The sequence below is a fragment of the Branchiostoma lanceolatum genome, chromosome 2 (genome assembly GCF_035083965.1).
Source record: "Branchiostoma lanceolatum isolate klBraLanc5 chromosome 2, klBraLanc5.hap2, whole genome shotgun sequence".
Classification (NCBI taxonomy): Eukaryota; Metazoa; Chordata; class Leptocardii; order Amphioxiformes; family Branchiostomatidae; genus Branchiostoma; species Branchiostoma lanceolatum.
The window spans coordinates 4,651,056-4,676,742 of NC_089723.1; the positions used below are offsets into that span (position 1 = coordinate 4,651,056).

At 41.9% G+C, this 25,687-nt stretch overlaps 2 protein-coding genes across 3 annotated transcripts; both read right to left on the minus strand.

The window, feature by feature from the left end:
- Window positions 1-22: 22 nt before the first annotated feature.
- On the minus strand, window positions 23-20,341 carry LOC136427211 (signal-transducing adaptor protein 1-like). 2 transcript variants are annotated; one of them, XM_066415992.1, is made up of 14 exons: window positions 20,140-20,338; window positions 17,368-17,445; window positions 15,288-15,404; window positions 11,866-11,922; window positions 10,003-10,125; window positions 7,907-8,050; window positions 6,646-6,701; window positions 6,030-6,167; window positions 5,102-5,171; window positions 4,711-4,843; window positions 4,122-4,217; window positions 3,288-3,377; window positions 2,684-2,737; window positions 23-1,353 (listed from the first exon to the last, which is right to left on the minus strand). In XM_066415992.1, exons 1-14 carry the CDS (start codon window positions 20,257-20,259, stop codon window positions 1,295-1,297), a joined length of 1,335 nt encoding a protein of 444 aa, XP_066272089.1. In that variant the 5' UTR covers window positions 20,260-20,338; the 3' UTR covers window positions 23-1,294. The 2 variants fall into 2 exon arrangements, with proteins under 2 accessions (XP_066272089.1, XP_066272090.1); XM_066415993.1 differs by lacking the exon at window positions 2,684-2,737 and having other exon boundaries at window positions 20,140-20,341.
- A 1,331-nt stretch (window positions 20,342-21,672) lies between these two features.
- On the minus strand, window positions 21,673-23,963 carry LOC136426533 (olfactory receptor 1M1-like). The gene is made up of 2 exons (XM_066415198.1): window positions 23,417-23,963; window positions 21,673-21,743 (listed from the first exon to the last, which is right to left on the minus strand). The coding sequence occupies exons 1-2, from the start codon at window positions 23,961-23,963 to the stop codon at window positions 21,673-21,675; spliced, it is 618 nt and encodes a 205-aa protein (XP_066271295.1).
- Window positions 23,964-25,687: the final 1,724 nt, after the last annotated feature.

Consider the following 25,687-nt stretch of genomic DNA (forward strand, 5'->3'; position numbering starts at 1 on the left):
AAGACTTGAACACAGTAACATATTAAGAAGAATGTAAAATTTTACTGAACAATACAAATACGGCACTTCTGAATACATACATGCGTCTCATAATTCGTATAAAAAGATTTGAAATACAAAAACATGGAAATATATCTTAGGTTCGGTGCTTTTTCTTTTTAAAGGAAAATCCAGAATATGATGATAATCTTTGGTACATTTTGTAAATATCATTTTGCCAGTTCACTTGACAAAATCGTCATTACAGTGGACTCTTCCTTCTTTATTTAAATACCTGTACATTGCACACAGTTAAATGTAGTTAAGGACCATGCATGCACTTGTGTATTACTTTGACAAAGTTTTCCTTTGGTATCTTATAAGATAGGATGTTACACTTGAAATCAAAAACTACCAGACAACTCAATGTCACATCCATCTTCAAAGTGGTCCATTTTCTTCCCATGATATTAATATTTTCTCCGTCTTAGAACATATATCTTCTACATTGCAGTCATAATACTATGAATATGCCAAAGGTCTTTCATCTACAATGTACAAGTACATGTACATTAGGAGTGTACAACATACATGTGCAAGTATTTTGAAATAAAATATAGTTCAAATATGATTAAAATGACTCTAACCCATCTACATATAAAAACCATGAAGTGGATATTTTTATTATATATAATACATTCCATGAAGTTACAAAATATACATATACTTCTTCAAGTGGTATAGATTAAGAAATAGACATGTTAAGGTATAAGCAACATACAGTGGGCATATGCCGTATAAAAAATTTGGTGCAAATTTTTTTACAGGTCACCATTTGGTGCATATATTTGTTGGTAGAGATTGCGATCTGACTAAAATTGCCGATTCTACCAGTAGAGATCATAGTCACTGTCGACAGACTCTGTTCAGGATGCTACTGATTTCGTAGGGAAGTTTCCCATTTGTAAATCCCGAGTTTCAAGTCAATCCATACATTTAAAGTGACAAGAATCAAAGTTGATAAGTTCTGACTGTCTGAAGGGCATATTCTTAAATTCACAAACTCCGATTCGGATCTCTTTTGGCAGAATCACCGATTGCAATCCCTACCCTGAAATATTTTGGCGACGCCTCAGGGGCGAGCCTAATGGTATAGTTTTTTTTGTTCTAAATTTCTCCTACCAACTTGCACCTGCAATTTTTCCCCAGACCCTCGCAATTGATTTCCAGACAGCCCCTTAGAATATCCTTCCTGCCTAATCTGTTATAATCAAAACAATAACCATGATTGTGACTATTTTAAACTTTCCAACTCTCATGACAACTTCGGGCGAGGTATCTTCATCTGGGTGTCCTCCACCCATTCGTCCCTTTCTGTAACAAAAAAAGAACATGTGAATTATGACATTGTAATGTAACTCAGTGATCACATACTAGTAATGTTTCACACACAATTAGATTATTGCATGCTGCTTATCTTTTAAGCAAGCAAAGCATTGTGCAAAAACTTCCCAGCAAAGTTTAAGGTGTTAAAGTTTTAGCAGTGGCAGCGGTGTAGATAATGTGAATCATTCCTGTGTGAGCATACGAAAAAGTCCCTTTAACAAGTTTTAACTCTTAATTGAAGACATTCATTTCTACGCTTTTAGTCAATGAATTTGCTAGACTTTTTCAGATTATTCAGGTGTATCATGGCTGGATTTTTAAGGCTGATGTACAATGTACTCAAACATGGACCTCCATGTACTGGAACTGCACACCTAACCGTCACCATTGACAGTATCTAAAGCCCCTGTCACACATTCAAGACTTTCCCACGACCACTCACCACCACAGCAGACCTTGCTCAAGACTTACACCCAATCAAGATCTGGGGAAGGTCCGGCTATGTGTGACAGGGGCTTTATTTGTATAGCATATAAGGCCACAGCAAGTAAATTATATGGATGACATCCTCCGCAGACTCCACAATTAATGAGATAGGGCGAAAAAAAAACAAGGCGGGCCAAAAAAAACAAGATTCCCATATTTTCAAATTTTGAGATCATAAGTCTTGTTAAACAAGAATTGAGGCGACGAAATATGACATCATGACCAACAGGTCTTTTATTCCTGTATTCAACCAATGAGGTTTCATATACAATATGAAACCTCCTTGATTTAATGTAAACATGTCCTTGTAGATGTGTATACATCTCAATAGACTAACTACAACAAATGCAAAAAAGAGCTTGTTGTACCATCATCTGAAGCAACTACACTGGGAATTCATATGCGATGAAACACCTTGTGTATACAGCTCAATTAACTAGACCACCCCCCCCCCCCCCATTATTTATATAATGTCCTTGCTAGAACAAATGCAGAAAACAGCTTATTATACCATCATGGGCAGGAACTACACTGGGTATTCATATGCAATGAAACACCTTAGACTGTCAACGTTTACGACATATTTGCCAATTTTTGGCATGTTGACCACCATCGGAGGGCAATGAAATTTCTTGTTTTTTATTTCGAAATCAGGCGAAAATTAATGAGCGCGCTGATGTCATCCATAAAAATTACTTGCTGTGGCCTAAGTGATAAAACAAAAAAGGTGCATAGAGGGATACAATGCTGAGTGAAAAGTCAAGGCTTCCTTAGCGGCAAGTGCAGAGTGGAAGTGAACGACAACTCTTGTTGCACACGTTGGCCATCTTACCTGCCTCACACGTGACATAATCATGTACATCGTCATCATCATGCTCAAGGTATACTGTGAAGGAATTTAAACAACTTCATTTAGTTTGGGAATGACAGGAAGAATTGGACAGGCAAAGTCATGAAAATGGTTTGGAGCAAGCACATGTGCGTGTGTGTGTGGTTGTGTTTGTGTATGTATATGTATGCGTGTGTGTGTGTGTGAGTGTGTGTGTGTGTGTGTGTGTGTGTATGATTGAGTGTTTAGTTTAACAGAAAGATATGTTTAATAGGGGTCTCTGTGTGGATTCGCAGATATGCTTAACTACTACTACAGCTTTGGTTATAAAGCAATCATATATGTCCCCTCAATTGCTGTCTAGTTAGTTTGAAACGATCTGATTTTTGCTTGCCTTCTCTCTCTCTCTCTCTCTCTCTCACTCTTTCTTTCTCTCTCACGCTCCTTCCTCTCTCTCTATCTCTCTCCCTCTCTCTCTCTCTCTCTCTCTCACCCTCCTTCCTCTGTCACCCTTGTGTTACTAGTGTTAAGTTTGTTGTGTAGCGTACCTATTGTACCTATTATTCAATTATTCCTCTATATTCAAAAACAAAGACTTGTGTCGTACTTGGGGTGGGTTCTTCATCATAGTCCACATCCGGCAGCCGCATGCCGGGTGGATTCCGGATGGACATTTCCTGGACCTTGTGTAGCTCGTCTGTGGTGACGTCAACAGTGGTAGATCAATAGATTGTAGTAACACGTTGAAGTAGAAATAATTGATGTACATATCATACATCGATGAACTGTACATACATTAGGCTAATAAGTAACACCCCTTTCTGACAGAGCCTGCGACCGCTGAGAGACAAACGATTTGACAAATCGCTCAACAAATGTCATAGATGAAGAACAAATCTTTTTACGTGTTTTGTTGTCTTTTAAGTCAAACATTTATGTATACATCGCACATCATATTCCAATTATGAAATCAAGGGTCACACAAATCCAATCTTAGTGCTGTACGGTAGCTCAGCAATTGCTTTAATTGGCCACTTCTACGTGTGCTATACTCGTGAATACACATTACACAAATAGAATCCTTGAAGTGGCACTGGTGAAGTGACACTTGTGACGACCTGACGGTCAACATGAAGGAAAGTGAACTGTGTATTGGATATGCTTTTCAGCACTTCTAACAACAGATGTATTTTCTGTCAAATTAGCTATGTTCGTTGCATAGACTCATGTATTTCAAAACCCTGACAACGTTGTATGTAAGTCATGGCAGCACTTTTTGATAGCTTACATCAGTGGCAAAAGCTGTACATCCACAGACATCCAACTGTTTATGCTTTACACGTATATCAATGTTTCAGGAAGATACATTAGACATCTCCCATTCATTTGCCAATCATAATCACTCCAAAACAAGCAATGGAAATGAATTGCACAGTTTTACCTGGTGGTACAGAGTACTTGAGCATGTTGACTACAGACTTGGGTACAGGCTTCGCCTCCCACTCTCCCCAGTTTGGGCACTCGTCCAACTTCACAACTGCAACCAAGGGCAACAAGTATCCAAGGAAAAGTGATCAATTGTGCTATGAAGTCGGCCTACATTTACATATAACTGATCTACTGTACATCTGACTGGCATTTGTGACTGGTTCTCTTAGTTATCTTGGACAAATGCTCCAGGGGGCCTGGATGACCCACTTTCCACCATTGCATTTCCTGTGGATTAACATTCAATACCTGTGGACACATTCCTGTGCAATTCCTAGAATTCTTGCAAACTGCACAATACTCTACTATTAGGCTCTCGCCTGAGGTGTCGCCAAAAATTCGTTAGTCATTATCAACATTACAAGATATGGATACAATATGTTAATTTTCTCCAGCTGATATGTGTTTGTTGTGTGCGTTTGCAAAAAACAAATGTGAGTAGACATAGAAACTCACAGAAAAACACAGACAACCGAAAGTGAAGAAAATGTCTATTTCAAAGATTCTGTAAGTGCACTACGATGTAACGCTGGCCACCTTACCCCTATTCTCCTCGTACAGTGGTGGCGGAAGCGCCAGCTCAGACAGTTCGATGGTCTCCAAGGGGACCACGTTCCCTCCACTCTGGTCGATAAAGTAGTTAATCAACTCGTACACGTTCAGGATCGGAGGATGCTGCAAAAACACAAACTTAAGTTTAAATTTACACCCCCAAGTCATAAAATTTTCCCTTAGAAAATCGTCAAAACCTTAACGTCACGAGCAAGAAAATCAAATAAAGCACCCAATGCATGTATGCAACTTGGACTCTAAGAAATGAATATTAGTATCATTTAGCACACAATGGTCTCTTATTTTTACACTATCAACATTCAGGGGCAATTAACTCGTCAACTTTCAACTCTTAGATACAACGTCAAGTGCCATGCGCACCTTCTTGTCAATGTCCAAGACGAAGTGGCCGTTGGTCATATTCACGATGTAGTGTCGGACCGTAGGCTCCCTGTAGAAGACACAGGGTGACAATGATCATGAGGAATCAAACATGACTGATCGATCGTCAACCATGGAATAAGAACGGTTGATGAGGAATTGTAGGAAAGTTCAGAAAATTTCGATATAAAATCGGTTTGAAAACCACGTCTAAAACTGACGATGACACAAAGGAAAAGGAATACAAGATGGCAAAATCTATCTTGAAACTATCCACCACGCCCGAAATACGCAAAGACTGGAACCAAACTAAAGGTAACGTTACGCGTAACTGTGATAAAAGGAGTAATGTGTGAGTACTGTAACCGTTGACCCTTTGCTTTTCTCTTACCCTTCCACTGGCAGCCTGGCGGAGAAAACCGGAGCAGAGCCACTACTCCGGAGCAGCCTGGTGTGAAAATGGTCAAGTTTTGATATACGGAAATTGGACTCCAATAGCTGATAAGCTTCCCTTACCCGTCCACCGGCAGTCTGTCAGATAGAACTAGCCTTCCTTGAGCATACTCACTACTCCGGAGCATCATGTTGTGACACTTCTAAAGGTCATAACGATGCCCATAAAACTTCTAGTGATGTCTAAAACTGTTTAGCTTCCCTTACCCGTCCACCGGCAGTCTGGCGGAGATAATCAGCTAGTTATGACACCTCTAAAGATTATCTTTTATAAAACTTCTATTTTTTTTTGAAGCTGTTTAATTCCCTTACCCGTCCACCGGCAGCCTTGTTGAGAGAACAAGCCCTCCTGGATCAGAGTTACTACTCCAGAGAAGCATGTTGCGACACTTGCCAAAATGGGTAATACCTATCAAATTTCTATGTAGTGTTTAAATGTATAGCTATCTAATCTCCTCCAGCCAAACCCTCTTACCCGTCCACCGGCAGCCTTGCGGAGAGAACCAGTCCTCCCGGAGCGGATTCGCTACTCCGGAGCAGCATATTCCCGTTCAGGATGTTGTCCGACAGCACCTGTTCCACCTGGTCACGTGGCAACAGATTGAAGAACCACCTGACAAAACAGCAAAACTACGTCATGACTCGCATAGGTGGTAATTGTTCTAGAAGCATGTTTATGTTTTTGTTTTGATTTGTGTAGGTCCTAAAACACGTCATAAAATGTTGTGAAGAATCTTGACCAAGATTCTAGTAAAGAATTCATAACAATAAGCCTGTTCAAGGATTAAACTGCGCATGGATTCGATAAACACGAGATGCGCTGTGGGTAATATGTCAAACTTGAAGGCCCTTCTGCACATGCATTAAGCATGGTCTAGCTAGACAAGACAAGCTATGGGACATTGTCTTTGACATATCAACCACAATGCATCCCGCTGCGCATGCGCAGTTTAAACCATGAATAGTCTTATTGCAAGGTACATTCCCACCAGTAGCAGTTTATTTTTGAACGGCAGGGCACATTTCCAGCGCTTAGATTCCACCAAAACCAAAAGTATCCCAAAGTGACAATGGGGTTATGTCAGACTTACGGTGGTCTCACATGCCCTCGTTCCTTCAGGTAGTCTGGGTAGAACCTGTAGGCGTGCTGAAAAATACAACTGACTCAGCAAATTTCGTGGATTAAATGAATTCTTTTACGCTTGGTGTGTTTTGCTGTCTTTTCTGAATCGAAATCATTGTTCTAACTGGAAATGACTTAAGACATTAAAGTGAGAGATGTTCAATAGATGTTACATCGTGCATCACATATTTAAATCCAATGATAAGTTCAAGGCTCTCAAAAACCCAATTTAGAAAGAGGGCCTAATTGTTATTATTTTTTATCTATTCATCTTAAAGGCATCCAGCGCATTTTATGAGGCAAGAAACTTGAATGAAAACACCAATGTCTAATCATTCCTACACATATTAAGTTTCAATAACACTATACCATGACTGATCCTGACTGTCCATCACAATTAGCGGTTCGACCAACGAGAGAGTGACTGCATGTTCGTCAAATATTTGCATTTTTATGTTTTAACTTTGCATTTCTACGTTTTGACGGAGGTGGGCGGGGGTATGGTATCGGTCTATTTACACTAGGCGCGTGAAACTAAAATATCACCATGTAGCTTATTTTTGTGCTGCGTTTGAGCACTTTTGATAAGAAATCCGCACGTAAATGTGGTAAACAGTGGCATTAAATGTCAATTTCATGAAGATTACAGCAACTAGAAGATTTCCAGTTTTCAAGCCTCATAAAATGCTCTGGGTGCCTTTAAGATATATGGGTAGTCTCTTCAGCCCAATAAAGGCTGATTTTCCAAGAAAGCCCATAGTGGTACAGATAACAAATAAAGGTGATGACAGAAAATAATGATTAAACATTGGAATAAATACAGAGACAAAATCAATTTGTCAAGCAATAACACTGAAATCATTAAACAAAAACAAACAGATATCTTGAGAGGTCTGAGGTCAAATATATATAAACATACATGTTCTCTCATTTTTAAAACCCTACGAAGGCCGTTTAATCTCACCTACCCCGGGTTCCAGACTGTTTATCGGGCCTTTTAGCCGGTTCCCTTTAGCCGGTACCTTGTAGTCAGTTCCTTCGGCGGCACAGGCACCCCAGCCCGCAGAACCCTAATTAGCGCACCGGGGGATTTCTAGCCGGGGAGTTCACTCCCACGGGCTACAATTCCCCGGAGCGTTGATTAAGACCGGGCGGGCAGACTGTTTTTGGGCCGCCGAAGCAAATCGCTAGCAACCCGGTACTAGTCTGGCGCCCAGGGTAAATCTCACCATTTCCACAGTGGTAGCCTGCGGCGTGTAGGGCGGCGGTGGCGGTAAGCTGGAGGCCTCCGAGGCGGCGCTGTCCCCGCTGCCGCTCATGGTCCCGCTCTGACCGCTGGAGTATCCCGATGACGAGGACGCCGATCTCGTAACCTTCCGTAGCATGAAAGTACATGTAATTAGAGTTAGAGTTAGAGTTAGAGTTAGAGTTAGAGTAAGAGTAAGAGTAAGAGTAAGAGTAAGAGTAAGAGTAAGAGTAAGAGTAAGAGTAAGAGTAAGAGTAAGAGTTAGCATTAGAATTAGAATTAGAATTAGAGTCAGAGTCAGAGTCAGACTTAGAATTAGAATTAGAATTAGAATTAGAATTAGAATTTCCCGCTCTTACCGCTGGAGAATCCCGATGACGAAGACGCGGATCTCGTAACCTTCCGTCAAATGTTAGTGACAAAACTTTATTTCACGTCAATCGTATCAGATCTATGAGGTTTTCGATCAGATACATCGTATGCCAAATGCCATTACTTAACAAAAATCCTAAGAAACTTAACTACAGTAACTGTACAATATTGAATAAAGACTATGTAGTGTGGAATACAACTACAGTCATAACGGCGCGGTCACATTCGTCGTAGGACGTCGTACGATTTTGATGTCGTATAATTTTCAAGCAGGCTGTGACAGAACCACTGACAATGATCTAAGACAGCCTTTTCCTTCCGAAGACAGCTAAATTTTGCACGGCTATCCTACGAATAGCTTCAGTTTGCCGGATCGTACGACGTATGTGACCAGGTCCTAAAAAACCCACCACACTTGGCGTGAGTTGATCAAACCTGGCCTTACTTAATGTACAAACTAAATGTACTACGCACAAAAAGTTCGGAAACTTAACTTTGGTTGATCATATCTCCGTTGTTTTTTTTACCGATTTTAATACATTATATATCATTATAAAGCTTGTGTAATTCCCTTTTCTATGATACCAAACTTATTGTGATTGAAAACCCACGGAACAAGTACCAGGACTAATAACGTGAGTGGGTCACAGAGAAAAAGTGCCCAAAATTCCCTGTTGGTGTCATACGCGCGCTGTGACATCCTATTGGTATGGGCGCGGATGATGATTCACTATATTGTTTCCCCAGGTTCTAAGGTTATTTCTAGAACACAGACCATCCAAGGTTATTTCTAGCACACAGAACATCCAAGGTTATTTTTAGCACATCGATCCAATTGTTTACACCACAACATTTGGTGGTGGCAGAGTCATGGTATGGGGAGGCATTACCTCCAGGGGAAAGACAAGACAAGTACCAGGAACCCTCAATGCAGAAAGATATTGTGACACAGTTCTTGATTCGGTGGCCTTCCCTTTCCTCCATAACATGGGGCCGAATGCCTTGCTGCAAGATGATAACGCACGCCCACACCGGGCAGGGATCATCGCCGACCATCTCCAGCATGCAGGTGTAGAGAGGATGGGGTGGCCCTCTAAGAGTCCGGACCTGGACCCAATCGAACATCTATGGGATCAGCTTGGGCGGGCTGTCCGTGCAAGAGTGACCGAGAGAACAACGCTGGCTGACCTAGGACGACTGGAGGAATGGGACGCTATCCCACAGCATCGCATTGCGCGACTGGTGACGAGTATGAGGAGGAGGTGCGTGCCGTGCTGTAGTGAGCGCGTAGCTGGGCCACCCGTTACTAAGACTCCTTGCTAACCCGTTACTAAGACACAGATTGTTGGTTTTGATAAAGAATAAACTTAGCTTTCATGAATATGTCTTGTTTATTCTTGTTGATTTTTCACAATACCCTCGTACAGAAGTCAATATCAACAGAAGAATATGTACGGAAGAGCATGTTTGACTATAGTAAGGTAATCTGGGCACTCTATTTCTTCGACCCACTCACTTTAGCAGGCCTGATGCTCGTTTCATGAACTCGCAATCACAGTAAGTTTGGTATCATGGGAAAGGAAATCAAAAAAGCTTTTAAATGATATGTAATACATTGAAATCGGTAAAAAAATAACGGAAATATGATAGACCAAAGTTAAGTTTCCGAACTTTTTGTGCGTAGTTTACAATAGAATCTCCCCGTACCTTGCCGTAGTGCGGGGGCACGGGAGGCGGCGGGCTGGCCAGGCGGTACGTCTCCTGCTCGAGGGTCCGCTGGACGTCGATCAGCTGCCCCGGGAGGAGGTTCAGGTCCTCGGGAACAACGTGCTGGAGGAATAGCGAAAGTTACACAATGTGATGTATATATATATGGCCGCCTTCGGTCAGTATTGACCATGGTAAAATCCTAATTCACAACAGCCCTACAGCATCGACTATGGCTAAACAGCCCTATACGAGAATGGCAGTCTCTGCCACAAAAATCACATCTGTAAGCAATGTGATGCTATTGCTAAGAACACACTTTCAATCCGAGGCCCGGCCGGGCTAGCCTGTATTTACACAAGCTCTCGGCCGGAGGTTACTGACCCCCCGGGTGATGGCGGTTACAGGACCGGCTGGCCACTAGGAGCGCGATTCGTCAGGCTATGGCCGGGCAGTCTTGAGAAACGAAAAGTATAAAAGACAACAAAAAACACAAAAGTACCAAAAACGATTTAAGAGCATAGCTTCTGAATATTAGATAAATACTTTGAATCTAGTACTGAGAAATTCATTTTTTCTTATGCGTTTTGACCATACTATACTGGTTGTACACATGTGTCACAGGAACAGTGTAGTAACGGTCAATTAATTGTTTGAACTTGTCAAGTACAGAAAAATGGCATGTTTTGGCCAGTGCTTAAGGTTCGAGGAAATGATCAGAATGGCACAAAACTGCCGTTACGGATCTTTGCGGTAGTAGTAGTAGTAGTCCACTGTATTCTGCTGCTCTAGTAGTCTGGACACTCTGCAGCTGCAATCAGCCTTTGTTCTTATCCTAGTGGTTTCCGACTATATATAGCTATATATTAGCCTCCGTTGCAGGTTCTGAACCGGCCTTTTTGGGGGCTGAATGATATACTTTTTGCAGCCAGCCCGTAACCATCAGTCACCCCCGTAAGCATTTTTCTTTCAAAATGGTTACGGGGGTGGCTGATGGTTACAGGTTGGCTGCAAAAAGTATATTATTTAGCCCAAAAAAAGGCCGGTTCAGAGCCTGCAACGGAGGCTAGCTATATATAGCAATAGCAGTATTCTCATGAATATCGCGAGGTTAGGGGGGAAATTACAATGTACCAAGGACACTACTCGGTATGCCCTCTCTCCGAACGGAGCTCAGACGATTACTTTGCCGGGGGCGAAGCTTGTAGTCGTACATACGATGCTTGGGGACATTTTTTGCCAGACTTTGAAAACTTAGTACTTTGTACATTTATCATGTTTGACCTTGAAAAGAGGGCGAAGGACGATAAAAGCATTCCGAGACGCCATAATACCGTGGCCGACAGGTACAATGAGCAACACACACCTACTTTGGGTGTCACGTACCTGTCGGCCACGGTACCATAAGCCTTCAGTCATGTCACAAAACGAAGATTGTTAATGTTTGCTGCCACTGTTATTTTTTCCCCGTCATTGCTGTGTTTGCTTTAGTTTTCTATGATGATATTTGGTATGTGGGTCGGTGTTGGGAAGACGAAGGTCAAGGTTGATTTAGGCCCCCTAGTATGTGACCTTGCTACTGCAGGTGAACTTCCGTTTTTTTAATCTTTTGACCTGGACGTGCTATGGTCTTGATTTTTGGGTGGCGGATAGCTTGTGATGTAAAGAAGAAGTGGTGTGGTTTTGGTCCCCCTAGCAGCTTCCTCTGGAACTGCAGGGGCGTTTTATTATTTTGTTTTAGCATAGAGAGGCGTGACTTTATGGTGTTAAGATTCCACACAATTTTTTAATGGTTTTACTATAAAGGATATCGACAACAGTATCAACTGTACACATAGTGTATTTGCTAAGCTTCTTACTTACCGTGGCTATCGTCAAAATGTAGGCTTTCCAAACGTCTCTCAGCTGAGCGCCAATTACCTGAAAAGTAAACAAGACATTGAAGCATTTCTCTCTTTTTTCGTATTCAATTCATAGACATGCCATTTTTGTATACTAACTTGTAACAGTCATGGACATTTAGTTGTGGACAGAATGTCGTACTGCACGAAATCGGATATTTAAGCATGCTTAATGGAATTCGTAAATGGAGCTTAAACATTTGAACAAAATCAAGTTATCTTTAAGCTGCATTTAAATAGCCTAAGTACTAGTATGAAATGCCACAACTAAAAGTCAATCTTTACACCATCTTCACCAACAACGTAAAGTCCACTTAAAATGTAGGTATCTTTACTTAATCTTTAATTTCACTTAAGTATGCATTAAATATAGAGCATGTGCACAGCGATATATGTCAACGGATTTTGAAATACGGCGGTGCCGTTGTATTGTGCTAGCCTGGCACCCAACCCAACAATAGCTGTCGAGTCCTCTGGTCTTCTCTCGCAAATGATAGAGGATCAAAGGACTCGGGAGCTACAATGTGCTTGGATACCAGGCTAGCATAGTGCCCGAAATAAAGTTTATTTATTTATTTGTTTATGAAACTTCACAGAATGAAATCTGAGAGGTGTTGGAAACAGGATCGATGCATCCTTTACAAGGCCAACACCACCAGAGTACATTTAAAAACAAATAAAGAATCATCACTAATATATTATCACAATACATTCAAGAAATGACAATAATAACAATAATAACAAGTTGTACGGGGTCTGTGCATGCAGCTATTATCTCGCCGTACTATCAATACTTGATAGGTTCAACATGAGAACAAACAACGAGAAAGCGTTGTTTGTTCAGACTGTACTACATTGTGCCACCTGCCACGTAAATCGGGGATTTACTCAATTCACCACACGTAAGAACACAGGTTTTACCAGCCGAGTGTGACAACAATGGCTTCACGGTTGACAACTACTGACACGTGCACATGCATATTGAATTCTATGCAACACTACTCTGTCAGGTCCCTCACTCCCTCCCACAGTTTTTTTTCTCCCTCCCCTTTGGCTGTTTCCCTTCCTCCCTTCCCTTTCCCTTCTTTCTTTCTTCACTCACTACATCTTTCGCTCCCTCCCTCCCCATTCCCCAGCCCCTTACAAATGGTAAATTACAAGCCACCTGTAATTAGTCCGACATGGACGATTGTCGTCTAAAATGTAACGTTACAGTTCCACTGGACCATCACGAAAACGGGTCTATTCACTCTATAGTCCTCAATTTGATCATTACATACACTGTACAGCGTGCACCAACCTATGTGTTTGTACAGTAAACACTAATACACAAGCATACATTCCTGTTACCCCTGTCGTTCCAACAGGTAACACGCCTACCTGCGTTCCTTAAGCCCATTACCAATAATATAATATACATGCCAACTCAAAATTAGTCCGACATTGATGGTTGTCGTCTAACATAAACAGTTCTAGAAACCGGTGCCATTTCCTCTAGTCCGCAGCTTGATCATTGCATACACTGCAGAGCATACATTTTATGTACAACAAGCCAAAATGCTTAAAATTCGTCCAACATTTGCGGTTGTCGTCTAACATAAACAGTTCTAGAAACCGGGTTCATTCCCTCTAGTCCTCAACATTATTACATACACTGCACAGCGTACAACAAGCTGTGTGTCCATATACATGTCTATTGATTAATACAGAAAACAATGATACACAAACATACACACCTGTCGATCCAACAGGTAACACCTACAAACACCTTTACCTGTGTTCCTCAACCCTGTAGGCGTTCCAGTGTTGCCCACCAGGATACGGGTAACGGTTCACCAGGTATTCGTGTGACCCCTTGTGAACCCTACCACCCGTCATGCGGACATGATTGTTGATTGTGGGCGGGGCTAGTGTCTGGTACTCTCCAAGCAGAGGTTAGGATCCTGCTTGTTTTGGACGCCTTTTTATGCATTTTTGTCGAGCATTCTATTTTGTAGGGTTTTACCTTTGTTGGGTAGACGAACCTCTGCTGACACTTACCCTGGGGCAAGGTAAACCTACTTGTAAAATGACTGTTATGTGTTGAAGCCCTGCAAAAATGGCTAAAAAGACGTCCAATGCAAGCGAGAGCCTAACATCTGTCTGGGGAGTAAGTGTGTGGTACAGTAGTAGTTTTGTGACCCGCTGTCGACACTCAATATAATGTGACAACATCCCAGGAGCTAGCGGTGCTCTGTATAACATCTACTGACATAATGCCGCCAGGTCATATATATCCGTCACCCTGAAAAACTGCGTTCAATGCAACATAACCTTGTATAATGTAATCCTGCCTTTCCAAACTGTGCATACAGAGACCTACCCACATACGAAATATCAAAACAATCCGTCTATGCATTCTTATCATGTTCATACACAGACAGACAGAGAGAGAGAGACACACAGACAGACAGACAGACAGACAGACACACGGACTCGAAAATATAACCTTCTTGGCGAAGGTAATAAATGTTTGCATCCACGAGAAAGAATAATACTTAATGTGGCATTTTATTGCCCGGTCATAGCATACCCATAATGATTGTTTTTGCCACACATTATGGGAACACAATACACAATATGTGTAATGTAATGATGTCATAATAATAATGGCCGCACCACACGCCCCGGGGTTTATTAATTATTCAGTGAGGCCCTCGACACAGGTTTATGCGTTTTGAGAATGTTGAGTATGATATATTACATACAATAACAACATTAAGAATATGCCGTTAATATGTCTGAACGTATAGCGTTTGATCCTACGTTAGTGGGAGTGCAGAAATATTGATATGAGCGGCTGTTTTAGCGGATACCTTTGTACGCGGGATTGCATTAATAAATGTATGTCATAAGTGCGGGTACTGTTTTACAACAAAGGGAGCACTGCTGTTGTAAATTGAAAATTGCAAACAGTTCCTAGAAATACGATGTTTTTGAGCGATATGATCAGTTCAAACGTTGATGGCGAGTGCTCTGTAAATGTATATACAGATATATGTGTACGTATATACGCCTGCACGTATATCTATGGTGCCACATGGCAAACATAGATATTTCGTTACGTTGTCCTCTCCTATTCAGAAGTGTTCAGTTAAGTGGTCACTCCATTACTTAAAATACCACTTCGACTGCCCGACGTGACCAAACAAAATCCGTTCCTCTAACGTGGCCAAGCGAAGCACATTTATGGGAATATCTTTCAAAATCGTTTGATTTTGTAACACCATTCTACATACCAGTCGTGTACTTATAATGAGCGTCAATTTATCTTGTTGACAACATCATGATGACAACAATCTAATCGTAAACAATGAAACAACAAAACAAGAAACATCCACGTACCAGAAACTTGTGTAGATCCTTATTGGACTTGACTATGAACTTGTGTTGACCTCTCTCCTTGCCTTTGGACTTGGGATATTCCACAGTCGTTGTTCGGTCCAGTTGTAGGTAGCCCAACTGTCGAGGAATGTTTAAGACAAACACTGAGCGAGGTAAGACGTCTTAGTGTCCCACCTTGCGCACCTTACTCTCGTGTTTACGTAGTGCAAATGAACCCAGACTATTTCTGTTCGGACTGTTCCACTCAAAACCTGGGGGAGGTAAGGGTTGCTAGTACAAGCACTGCAAACTACTGCCTGTTAACCAAAGCTTTATAAAAATTAAACGCTTGGGATTTGTCAAGAGCTATTTAATAGTATTTGAGTAAAACAAAAATAGAAGATAGGTGGAAATTGATAAGGATTTAGCAGGAGCGATTAATAGATGAATTAAGAGACCAAATAGAAGGGGGAGGTTGCTTTGAACGTACTGCCATAACGTTAAGATATTTGCCCTCGATTACATTTCATCTAGGTGTACAGGTCTTCCGTTTTGATTGGCCAATAGCAAATTAATAACCTCATGTGTCGTCCAATACGCCGGCGCCTCGTATAAGGGTTAAACTGCCGTTTATGTAACAGTTATGCATAATATGAAATCCCGGTTTTATAACAACACAGTAATATCCACTATGTTACGATGCTGTAGGTCTTATTAGAAATAACTGAATTGACCCTAAAGGAGTATATTTGTACAACTTGTTATGGATATCTTGGTTGTCTAAAGAGTACAAGAATAAGTCATTAAGTGGCATGTAATATAAAGGAAGGAGCTTTAGGCGTTGCGTTAACATCTGCACGTTAAAGAACCCAACACACTTATCGATAAGAGTAGGTGTGACCTATTCTCAAGCTCCAAGCAAAGGTTTCTATCGAGAGGGCTAGGCGTGGTCGCGTTTATTAACGTTTCTCCCTAGCCCCCTCGACCGAAACCTCTGCTTGGAGAATAGGCGTGGCCCTGTGTGCTTGGTTGAAAACGCGAGCCACAGAGAAGCCGCATTGCACTACTACTAGCTAGACAATCCTTTAGCACTCTGAAGTAGCCGCTTGGCACCCAATTCCCTATTGGTTACAGAGTTAGGCAGCAGGGAGAAGGTTAAAAAGTCTCAAGATAACTATTCTTTCTTACCTACCTTTGATAAATACAAATATTGCTTGTCAGACTTATGAGACACCTGCTATCCCTATGTAGGTCTCAAGTCCCTTCCAAGAACGCCCTGTCCCTTCCCTGACTGTTTGGCTAAGTACACACAACCCTCCCACGCTCGGACATAGATAGGACATGTCTTACGTTCCAGTACAAGCCGCGTTCTGTTCGTTTGCAGTGTACCATGCTAATCCTGTACACAGGCATGCTTATAGGACAGCAACACAGGGCCATAGGGCTGTACATACAAGGCGAGGGAACGCCTTAAAGAGGTTTGAAGAGTTTAAGTCCTTCCCGTACCAAATTGTGCATAGGGTGGCGCCCATCTCCGTTTCAATAGCCCTTGGGCCACACAACTTTGTGCACTACTGCAGGGGTCTAGTCCACTGATAGTGGTGTGTGCTCAACTACATAAAAAGTACAACGTAAGAATTGCTACCGTACTCTTTCCCTAATGCCGAATGCTAAGCAGAGAAAGCAGTATGTACAATTTTTAAAAGTCTTTAGTATGACTCGACCGGGGATCGAACTCACGACCAACCAAATACAATGCTTTGGAGAGACTAAGGAATATTTTAGTAGCGAGCTGTGTGTGTTAATGTTTGGCATCCTCTCATGTAAAGAGACCCTCTTTAAATGAAAGGGCAGGTAAAGTTGATAAATTTTTATCTACAACTTCTGAACTGCCTCATCATTTATAATGTGCTTTTATACCTAAACCAGTGCTGGCGTAGAAGATTCAAACAGACTTTAAAGGGGTTAAAGGTGTTTTTAAAATTTTACTGAGTGAGAAAGAAGGGGAGAAAGAACATTTGCAGATCGAGGTGACCGTTTACAAATTTTATCCAATTTCTTGAGTAACTGTTATTTGGCGAAAAATAATGACTGATTTTACCGCATGTTGGTCTTGTCTCTCTGGGTGGTAGAGGAACATGACGTCAGCTTTTATCTCTGCCCAGATTCTCTGATATCCCTGGAAAATGAAGTCAAAATGTAATCATATGTATATATATATATAGAGAGAGAGAGAGAAAGAGAGAGAGAGAGAGAGAGGTGAGAGAGAGAGAAAGAAAGAAAGAGAGAGAGAAAGAGAGAGAAAGAAAGAGAGAGAGAGAGAGAGAGAAAAAGAGAGAAAAAGAGAGAGAGGGAGAGAGAGAGAGAGAGAAGAGAGAGAGAGAGAGAGAGAGAGAGAGAGCGGGGATAACAATGATATAATGACAACAATGATGCACAGACAAATAAAGAGGCTATTTCATTCTCTCTCCGATTCCCCTCCTTCCTTCTCTCCTTCTCTCTTGCTTTCTCTCTCTCTCTCACTCACACGCTGCTGCCACAATGTAATGAAAATAATCCGTTAACAAAATAATCTAAATTATGTGGCCTTGATGATGCATCCGCTCTACTCCAGTACAGTTATATATGGACTTACAACGATCATATCGTAACCGTAACTCCTACCGATCAGCCCAAACAAATATCACCTTCAACAAAAAGTTAAACGTACAAGATTTCCGCTTCATCTCACATCTAACACGTACTGTACATTTTGAAATGTTAGCGATGATTTCAATTTTACGCGGTTTTCGCCGTGACTTCTCAATGCAAACTCATAATACGTTCCATTGTGTTCCTACTATTGTACTACCACCAGCAAACTCAAACATACAATTGCAACGAACTCTTCAATTTCACTGTACTGCTGCGAACATATATTTACACTATACACAAACTGTACTTCAACAAGGAAACGCTTTGTTATTTCAGTGGTCTGAATTAGACAAACAACGAGCTCTGCCGCTATCAGGTTACTTTGCCGGTATTTGTCACCCATGTCGCTTGCAAATAGAGCGAACCACGAAACGTGCTAAGATTGTGAATGTAAGAATGCACATTGTACAATGGTAACGTTACATGTTAGCAGGCCAAAGCTTAACCAAGAATAACTGAAGAGAAATATGTATTGAATCGGCTTTAGGAGTGACGGGGCTTTCTTGCGTTGTACTTGTATATAAGCGTACGAGCAACCACGTAACGTGCTAAGGGTTGTGAATATATACATTGTACAATGGTTCATGTAAGAGGGCAAAGCTTAAACAAGAATAACTGAAGAGAAATCTGTATTGAATTTGGTTTAGAAGGAGTGACGGGGCTTTCTTGCGTGGTATTTAAGCGTACGAGCAACCACGTAACGTGCTAAAGCTTGTGAATGTAAGAATGTACATTGTACAATGGTACATGTACGCAGGGCAAAGCTTAACCAAGAATAGCTTAAGAGAAGTCTGTATTGAATTTGGTTTAGGAGGAGTGACGGGGCTTTCTTGCGTTGTATATAAATGTACGAGCAAAGTTCAGCTCATGGAAGCACAACCTATTATTACACAAGAATAGAAAGGTGGAGGTACAAATGTATTGTGGTGGGAATTTTTCTCTCTGTGTCGATATTTGCCATTGGAAGCACAACCTATTATTACACAAGAATAGAAAGGTGGAGGTACAAATGCATTGTGGTGGAAATTTTTCTCTCTGTGTCGATATTTGCCATCGGAATCCCGTTTAGTCTTCTCAATTTTTCACATTTCCAAATTTCCTGGTTAAATTCTTGTTGAATGTAATTTTGCTGAACATTCTAACTTAAGGCGCCGGTGTGACACACAAGACAGTCGGTCATCCTGGTCTATCTTCTACCAGGCTCCACAGGTCGCTAGAAAAATACTAGAAATTGGCCAAATAGACAGATAATACACCAGAGAAGTAAGGGAGCACAGTTTGCGACTGGTAGAGGCTAATCCTGGTCTTCGATCGCTTTACTTCAAAATGTTTTGGTAGCAAGTATTAATTCCGGTACCTGTGTAATAGCCACATGTAGGGTACTGACTTTGGACCCACCCTATCTTAACTCAATCAAAATACCACTCCGACGGAAGTAAGCTAGAGCTTAATATTCACCAAACTCCTATAAGGGCTGAAAAATAGTAGAACAAAGTGTTTAAAATCAGTCACTAAATAGATGTTAGGAAGGAAAACTGTTACGTTTTCTGACACGCAACTATCCCAAATGTTAGGTTTTCAACTTCATTGCACAAAACAGGGTCATTATTGTAGCATGTCCGGGGGATTACCCGTCTATGAAAGCACAAAAATCTAACCTACACACACGGCCCACTAAGCACGTAATCAGCCGAATAAGTATGAACTTTAACAGTGCAGGATTCAAACAATCACCATACACCATTGTATACATACATATACAAGCTCAGAAACAACGTAAATCATTCGAAAGTAGCCTGGGGGCCATCCGATTTCTACCGGGGCTCCTACACTCGCTACGCTGATTTTTTCAGGGTAGCGAGTGCAGGAGCCCCGGTAGTAAATAATATATTGGGATGGCACACGGGCTACGAAAGACGTAGGCTGGTTGGTTTTAGATATTTGGCTTCATGGTTCATTTGACGGAGAAATCCCGTGCATGTAGTGGAACGTCACACCAGGAAAAGACCGACGTTTCGTAGTTAGATCGCGTGCTTACAAAGTGTAGATCAAGCAACACTAACAGTGTTACTGTTAAGAACTTGCCGTGATTCACGAATGCTTGTCCGCTTAAGTATACGTGCTATACGGCACACTGAATGTGAAGGAAGCACCTCGTAATTCAAACACTCCAACTCACCGACTTAAACTTTTTCTCGAGAAATCCCTCGTGATATTTAGGCAGGTCGGGGTTGGGGCTGGTTGCGGCGCGCCATGGAGAGGGTGCCGAAGGCCTTCGGTCGTCCGCCCGCCGAGCCATTGCGGTGGACTCCTGTCCTTAAGTTGTCTCAAATCTTTAGGAAGATGACTTGGTTCCCACACATACTCGTAGACGAACCCGGAAACGAAATGCGTGCAGTCGGATATTTGCATAACAAAAGCGCCGGTGTCCCGCGCAAATATCATGGGTCAACTCCACTTTGGGTCAACTAACTGTATGTAATCTCCAACTCCAAGCAGATGTTGGAACGGAAAATCGTTACTTTTTCTGACTACAGCTTTGTCTTTCTCACACGTATCCTACTCTCCAAGCATAGGAGTGGGTCCGGCTGGTTTTTGACGAGTTTCTAGGCGTTTTTGACGTGCTTTCTACTTTGTCATGTTCAAAAAAATATGCATGGAGAGTACACGTATCTTTCCAAGTTATTCTTATTGCGAGTTAGAATAAACGGACACGCCACAAAAGTGTTGCGATTTTTTTCACCCAACATCTGCTTGGAGATTAAACCAATACCGTATGCATAACTGGAAAAATTGGTTTGCTCAGCCTTTGGACGATGCACAATCAGGTATTCTCCAATTGCAAGTAAAGGTTCGGTCGGGAGAGGGGGGGCTATGAGTTGCTAGCTGCGATTTGTAAGGCAGAGTATAAAATCGCACCCACCCGACCGAAATCTCTGCTTGGAGAATACAAAGAAGCCGAACCCAATAAGCTAGAACTTAGTGTCAGTAGTTAAGACTACAGTAGTCATATGTTATATTGTTCATCATTATCTGTCCGTCCACTCGTTACGTATACATGTACATGTACTTGCAATTAGCCTACGGGCAGGAATTTGCAATAAACTTTCTATCAACAATGTGGCTGCAGAGAGGGAACTAGCCTGACTAAATCGCGCTCCTAGCAGCCTGCCCGACGGTGGAGGGATCATCAACCTCAGCCAGCGAGAGATTGTGTAAACACAGGCTAAGAAGGAACCATAAACATGTCAGATTTCCTACACATGATATATGATAGTTTTCTTCCGTGGTCACAGTGCTTGGTGACACTAGAGTGCGTTTACCTACCTCATTGAACCTTGAAAAGAAGGGCCTCTAGATAGAGTTGGAGATAATTGTTGTTTGTTTTGTTTTGTGTAATCAATCGATTGCAGATCAGGCTGGTTTCTTTGTTTACTTGAACCAAAGGGGGCTAAGAAACACAAACAACTCTGCATTGTCAGATTAACTCGCTAGGGGCGCATTGCACAAGTCCTCCACTGCAATGACCTACTCGTCCAGATACGTGTTATAAACATCCGCACTAATCCTACTTTGATATGTATTACATACGGCTCGGCCTATCTCAATACCCATCATTAACGTAAGAACATCGTAAATTAAAGAAAGCACACTAATGGAACATATGTCATATTCATGTCAATACATATGATTCTTCGTAGCACACCATTCATCATGCATTAAAGGACCCTAAAGCCTCTATCTCTCTCCGGCCTCGCGACACGTTGGCGACCTCGCTGAGTCCTAAATTGGATTTGTGTTACCCTTGAATTTATAACGGGATTATCATATCAAGCGTACAAGTTTCACTAACGCGTAAACGCGTAAAAAGATCTGTTTTCTATCGATGAAATACACTGAGCGCGCTGTCAAATCGCTCAGTCGCGGCGAGGTCGCCAACGCGTCGCAAGTTCAGTGAGAGGGGGTCAGTTGGTGTTATAGGTACAACCATAACGTGACAAATATATGTATCTATGTCATTAAGGAGTATGCAGAGGCTTAGAGGGACAGTATATGGCATTGTGTGCTCTTGTAGGACATAGCCATTCAGGCATATTATGCAATAAACTATCTTATTGCTCCTGTACAGAATTCACATTTTTCACAGCTTCGTCAGGCAGGGTTAGGTCAAGCTGCCCTTGTCACTACCTTACCCTGCCTTTAATATGGAACGACCTTAAGCTTTACTTAAATCAGCGCAATTCGTGACACGGCAAACATTAATGCACCTTTGGCAGTTCAAGAATTACCTGACGACTTATTGAGTACCCAAGCACTCAAGTATTCGTATGATATATTGCTTTCCAACACAAAAACCCCTGTGACCACACCACAGACTTTTGTTTTTATTGGGTCATACTATGGCCAGATCGAGAAAACAGTTTTGAAACCTGAAAACACTTCTAAGCCTATGATGTAGTAATTCTTGCGCTTTCTATGTATTCTGTGGGCTTTCTATATCTATTCTTTTGTAAAGGCTAGTAATCTGAATAAACTATAGTTCAATATATCAATCTCCGACTTCCCTTGATATTTTTCTATCCTATCTTTGTGTTAAAAGAATGATACGTTAGACCAAAAAGAGTTGGCCATGTTTATCTTTATTGTCATCACATAGGTGTGGAAGGTCAGTTTGAATGTTCAAAGCATTAATCATAACAGTTGTTAGGAGGGACAAACATGGAGTCAGTAGATACAGTAGTTGTGTACTGTATGTATGTGTGATCTTTTTACAAAGTCTTTTTGTTCGTCCATTTCTGGCAGTTCGTTTAGCGACAAGGTTCTTATCTCTTCATGACGACACTGTTCCATCCTGGCATGACGACAGACGGCTTCTCCGTCTTCAGACGACACTCTTGGTCGAGACACTTCGTAAACGTTTCTTTTCCTTCTTTTCCAACGTCTTACGTTTGATCCACATATTCTCACCACCGCGTTTCTCACGTCCTTACTGCTCAAACCGTAGATGACTGGGTTACTGAAGCAGGGCACTGTCATGTGCAGTAACAGAGATACCTGTTTCACGATCATCATCTGCACGCTTTTCTCTTCCTGTCTTGGTGAAAGATACAGACCGAAAACGACGGAGCGAGGTACCAAGAATACGAAGAGAACGATTAGCTGAGCTGATATTGTCCCTTCGGTTCGCAGGTTTCCTGTGTACCTTTGCTGTCTGTGGCGTCTTCCATTCTGCATGTGCCTCCTCTGGTGTCTCTTCGTTTCCAGATACACCTTTCCGTACGAAAAACAGATCACTACAATACAAGATATTTCGTAAGTTGCAGAAATCGCTGTCAAACGTTTGTCAAGAGTATCTACTTGTAGAGCAAATTCCATCAAATTGCAAAAAGGGTATGTAACAGCAACGTCGTTGGGTGCGGCCATGTTCCCTTATATTATGATAACGTAAAACGTACCTAGCAGGACTGAAAATGCCCAGACGGCAGCAGTCTTTGCACAAAGACATTGTAGCGGTCCGTTTATTTGGTAGTGAAGTGCGTTGCAGACTGCTTGGTAGCGGTCCCACGCCATGAGTGTTAAGGTAGACAGAGTACAGACAGCCCCAACGTAGAAGTAGCTCGCCTGCAACCAGCAGAACCAGGCCGGGCTGGAGTTCCCTCCCGTGACGATGTTCACCGCCGAGCTGGGGATGAAGAGGCTGCCTTGGACGATGTCCAGGACGCAGAGACTGGCGGGAAGGACGAACCGCGGCCGCCACAGCTTCTTGGTCCGCAGGATGGCGACGAGGAAGAGACAGTTCAGGCTGAGTATCAGCACCAAGGACGGGACCAGCCAGCACAACTGGAGAAGTTTGCCCAGGAGAGTTGTCTGGAGAGGGTCTGAATCGTGCCGCCGGACTGTGGCGTTCCTTGTGTCGTTCTGCACATCAGACACATTTGCTGTACCCTGCGTATTGTTACAGACGGTTGGAAACAGAATAATTCGTGCTCGCTCTTCGCACATATTGCAGTCCGTATCTGTCAACGATTTTCAGCGTCCAGGACTTTCGGTGGACGCTGCCAAACAAGGTTCACTAGCCAAATAATTTTGTGAGCCATAACTGTTCCCAACAGCAAGTCTAGTCTGCATATGCATTAGCACTTTCTTCCATATGGAGCGACCTTTGCTTATATCATCGCATTAGACGTGGTTTCTACGCAATTCGTGACACGGCAAACAGAGCACCTTTGGCAGTTCAAGAATTATCTGACGACATATTGAGTACCCATACACTTGGGCACTCGTGTAATATATTGCGTGCAAATATAAAACCCCTTGTAGCCACACGACATGCCTTTCCTATTTTATTGGGTCATGCCATGGCCATATCGAAGAAGCACTTTTGAAAACTGACAACACTTCTAATGCTATAATGATGTAGCATGATGTAGAGTGTCCCAAATCATAAAATATAAGTATAATCTAGATGAAAAGGTAAAATTGGTTGTAGAAAGTTCAGTAATTGATATCAATATAGATACGTGTACGTGAGTACATACCAGGCTTTTGACAGGAAGTCATCGCAATTTTTAAATTCTATACTTCGCATTTTGACCTCAAGCATGCCATTCAATATTAACCGGACAACAGGCTTATCATAACAAAGAAACAATGACGCACTCTCCTTTGAGATAAGTTTGACAAGCGGGAGTTGTTAAAACATTCCATGGATATGAAAAGTGCACATAATGTAAATAGACTTTACTCCTAACCTAGCCTCTACTAGGCTACGTTGATTCCTGAAAAATACTAGTAGTAGTGGTATTGTCCCTATCTCCGTAGCCGACTCCATTAGCATACTATTCACTCCATTTGGCCAATTTCTACTATTTTACCAGCAATCCACGTAACCTGATAGAGGCTACTCCCAACCCACCACAACATACGCGTTGCGCTCCCGGTATTACGCAGATCAAATAGGTATGTAAGGTGTAGAAAAGGGTATTTTGTTGTCTGTATGTGGCACTGTTGAATTCATGAAATAAGTTATGAAAAACTTGGGTGCAGTGTCATGTCGACCTTGTCTGTCCAAATACTAAGTATGGGTATGAAAAAAACACAGTTATAAATTTTTCAACAAAGAAGGAACTACTTTACTAACTCAACTGTGCCACTACCAGTAACACATTATGGTTCAGTATGGCACAATAAAGCAGTTAGTACATGCCGTGCGGAAGCAAGGATTTGTGTTTGCACGAAGCAATATATTGTACGAGTTCTCGAGTGCTTGACTAGCCAAAGGTGTTTGCAGTGTTATGAATCGCGTGGAAACGACGCCTAATGCGAAAGGACGGTCGTTCATTTTGGAAGAGGGCACTAATGCATTTGCGACCGTTGTTCATCGCAAATGGGTAGAACTCACGAAAAACGGATTATTCAACTGGTTAATATCAGTTGATACCTGGCGACGTCCGCCAAATACGCCAAAAATAGTTACTCAAGCAACTGGATAAGATTTTGAAACAGTCAGACGATTCAGACAACATCTGCTATCTTTCGTCAGTGACTAAATAAGGATCTGGTAGAACTAGTTTTATACCAAAACTCTGAATAGATATGTTAATGAATGGAAGACAATTTCAGATGGGAGACAATTTCAGTCCGCCAAATACTTTATCTTGTCGTTGAAGGCACGACTGATCTATGAGCGGAGAGCTCGAGGAAACGCGAACTACCCTGCTTCCAAC

Bases quoted from the DNA above. Each gene is read 5' to 3' on its own strand.
- LOC136427211 (XM_066415992.1), bottom strand. From the start codon at position 20,259: ATGGCTCGGCGGGCGGACGACCGAAGGCCTTCGGCACCCTCTCCATGG. The intron at 6,702-7,906 runs GTGAGATTTACC...TGTATTTTTCAG, and splicing joins AGGCTACCACTGTGGAAATG to CACGCCTACAGGTTCTACCC. The intron at 2,738-3,287 runs GTACGACACAAG...ATTCCTTCACAG, and splicing joins TGATGAAGAACCCACCCCAA to TATACCTTGAGCATGATGAT.
- LOC136426533 (XM_066415198.1), bottom strand. From the start codon at position 23,963: ATGTGCGAAGAGCGAGCACGAATTATTCTGTTTCCAACCGTCTGTAAC. The intron at 21,744-23,416 runs GTACGTTTTACG...AATCCAATTTAG, and splicing joins GGCATTTTCAGTCCTGCTAG to GACTCAGCGAGGTCGCCAAC.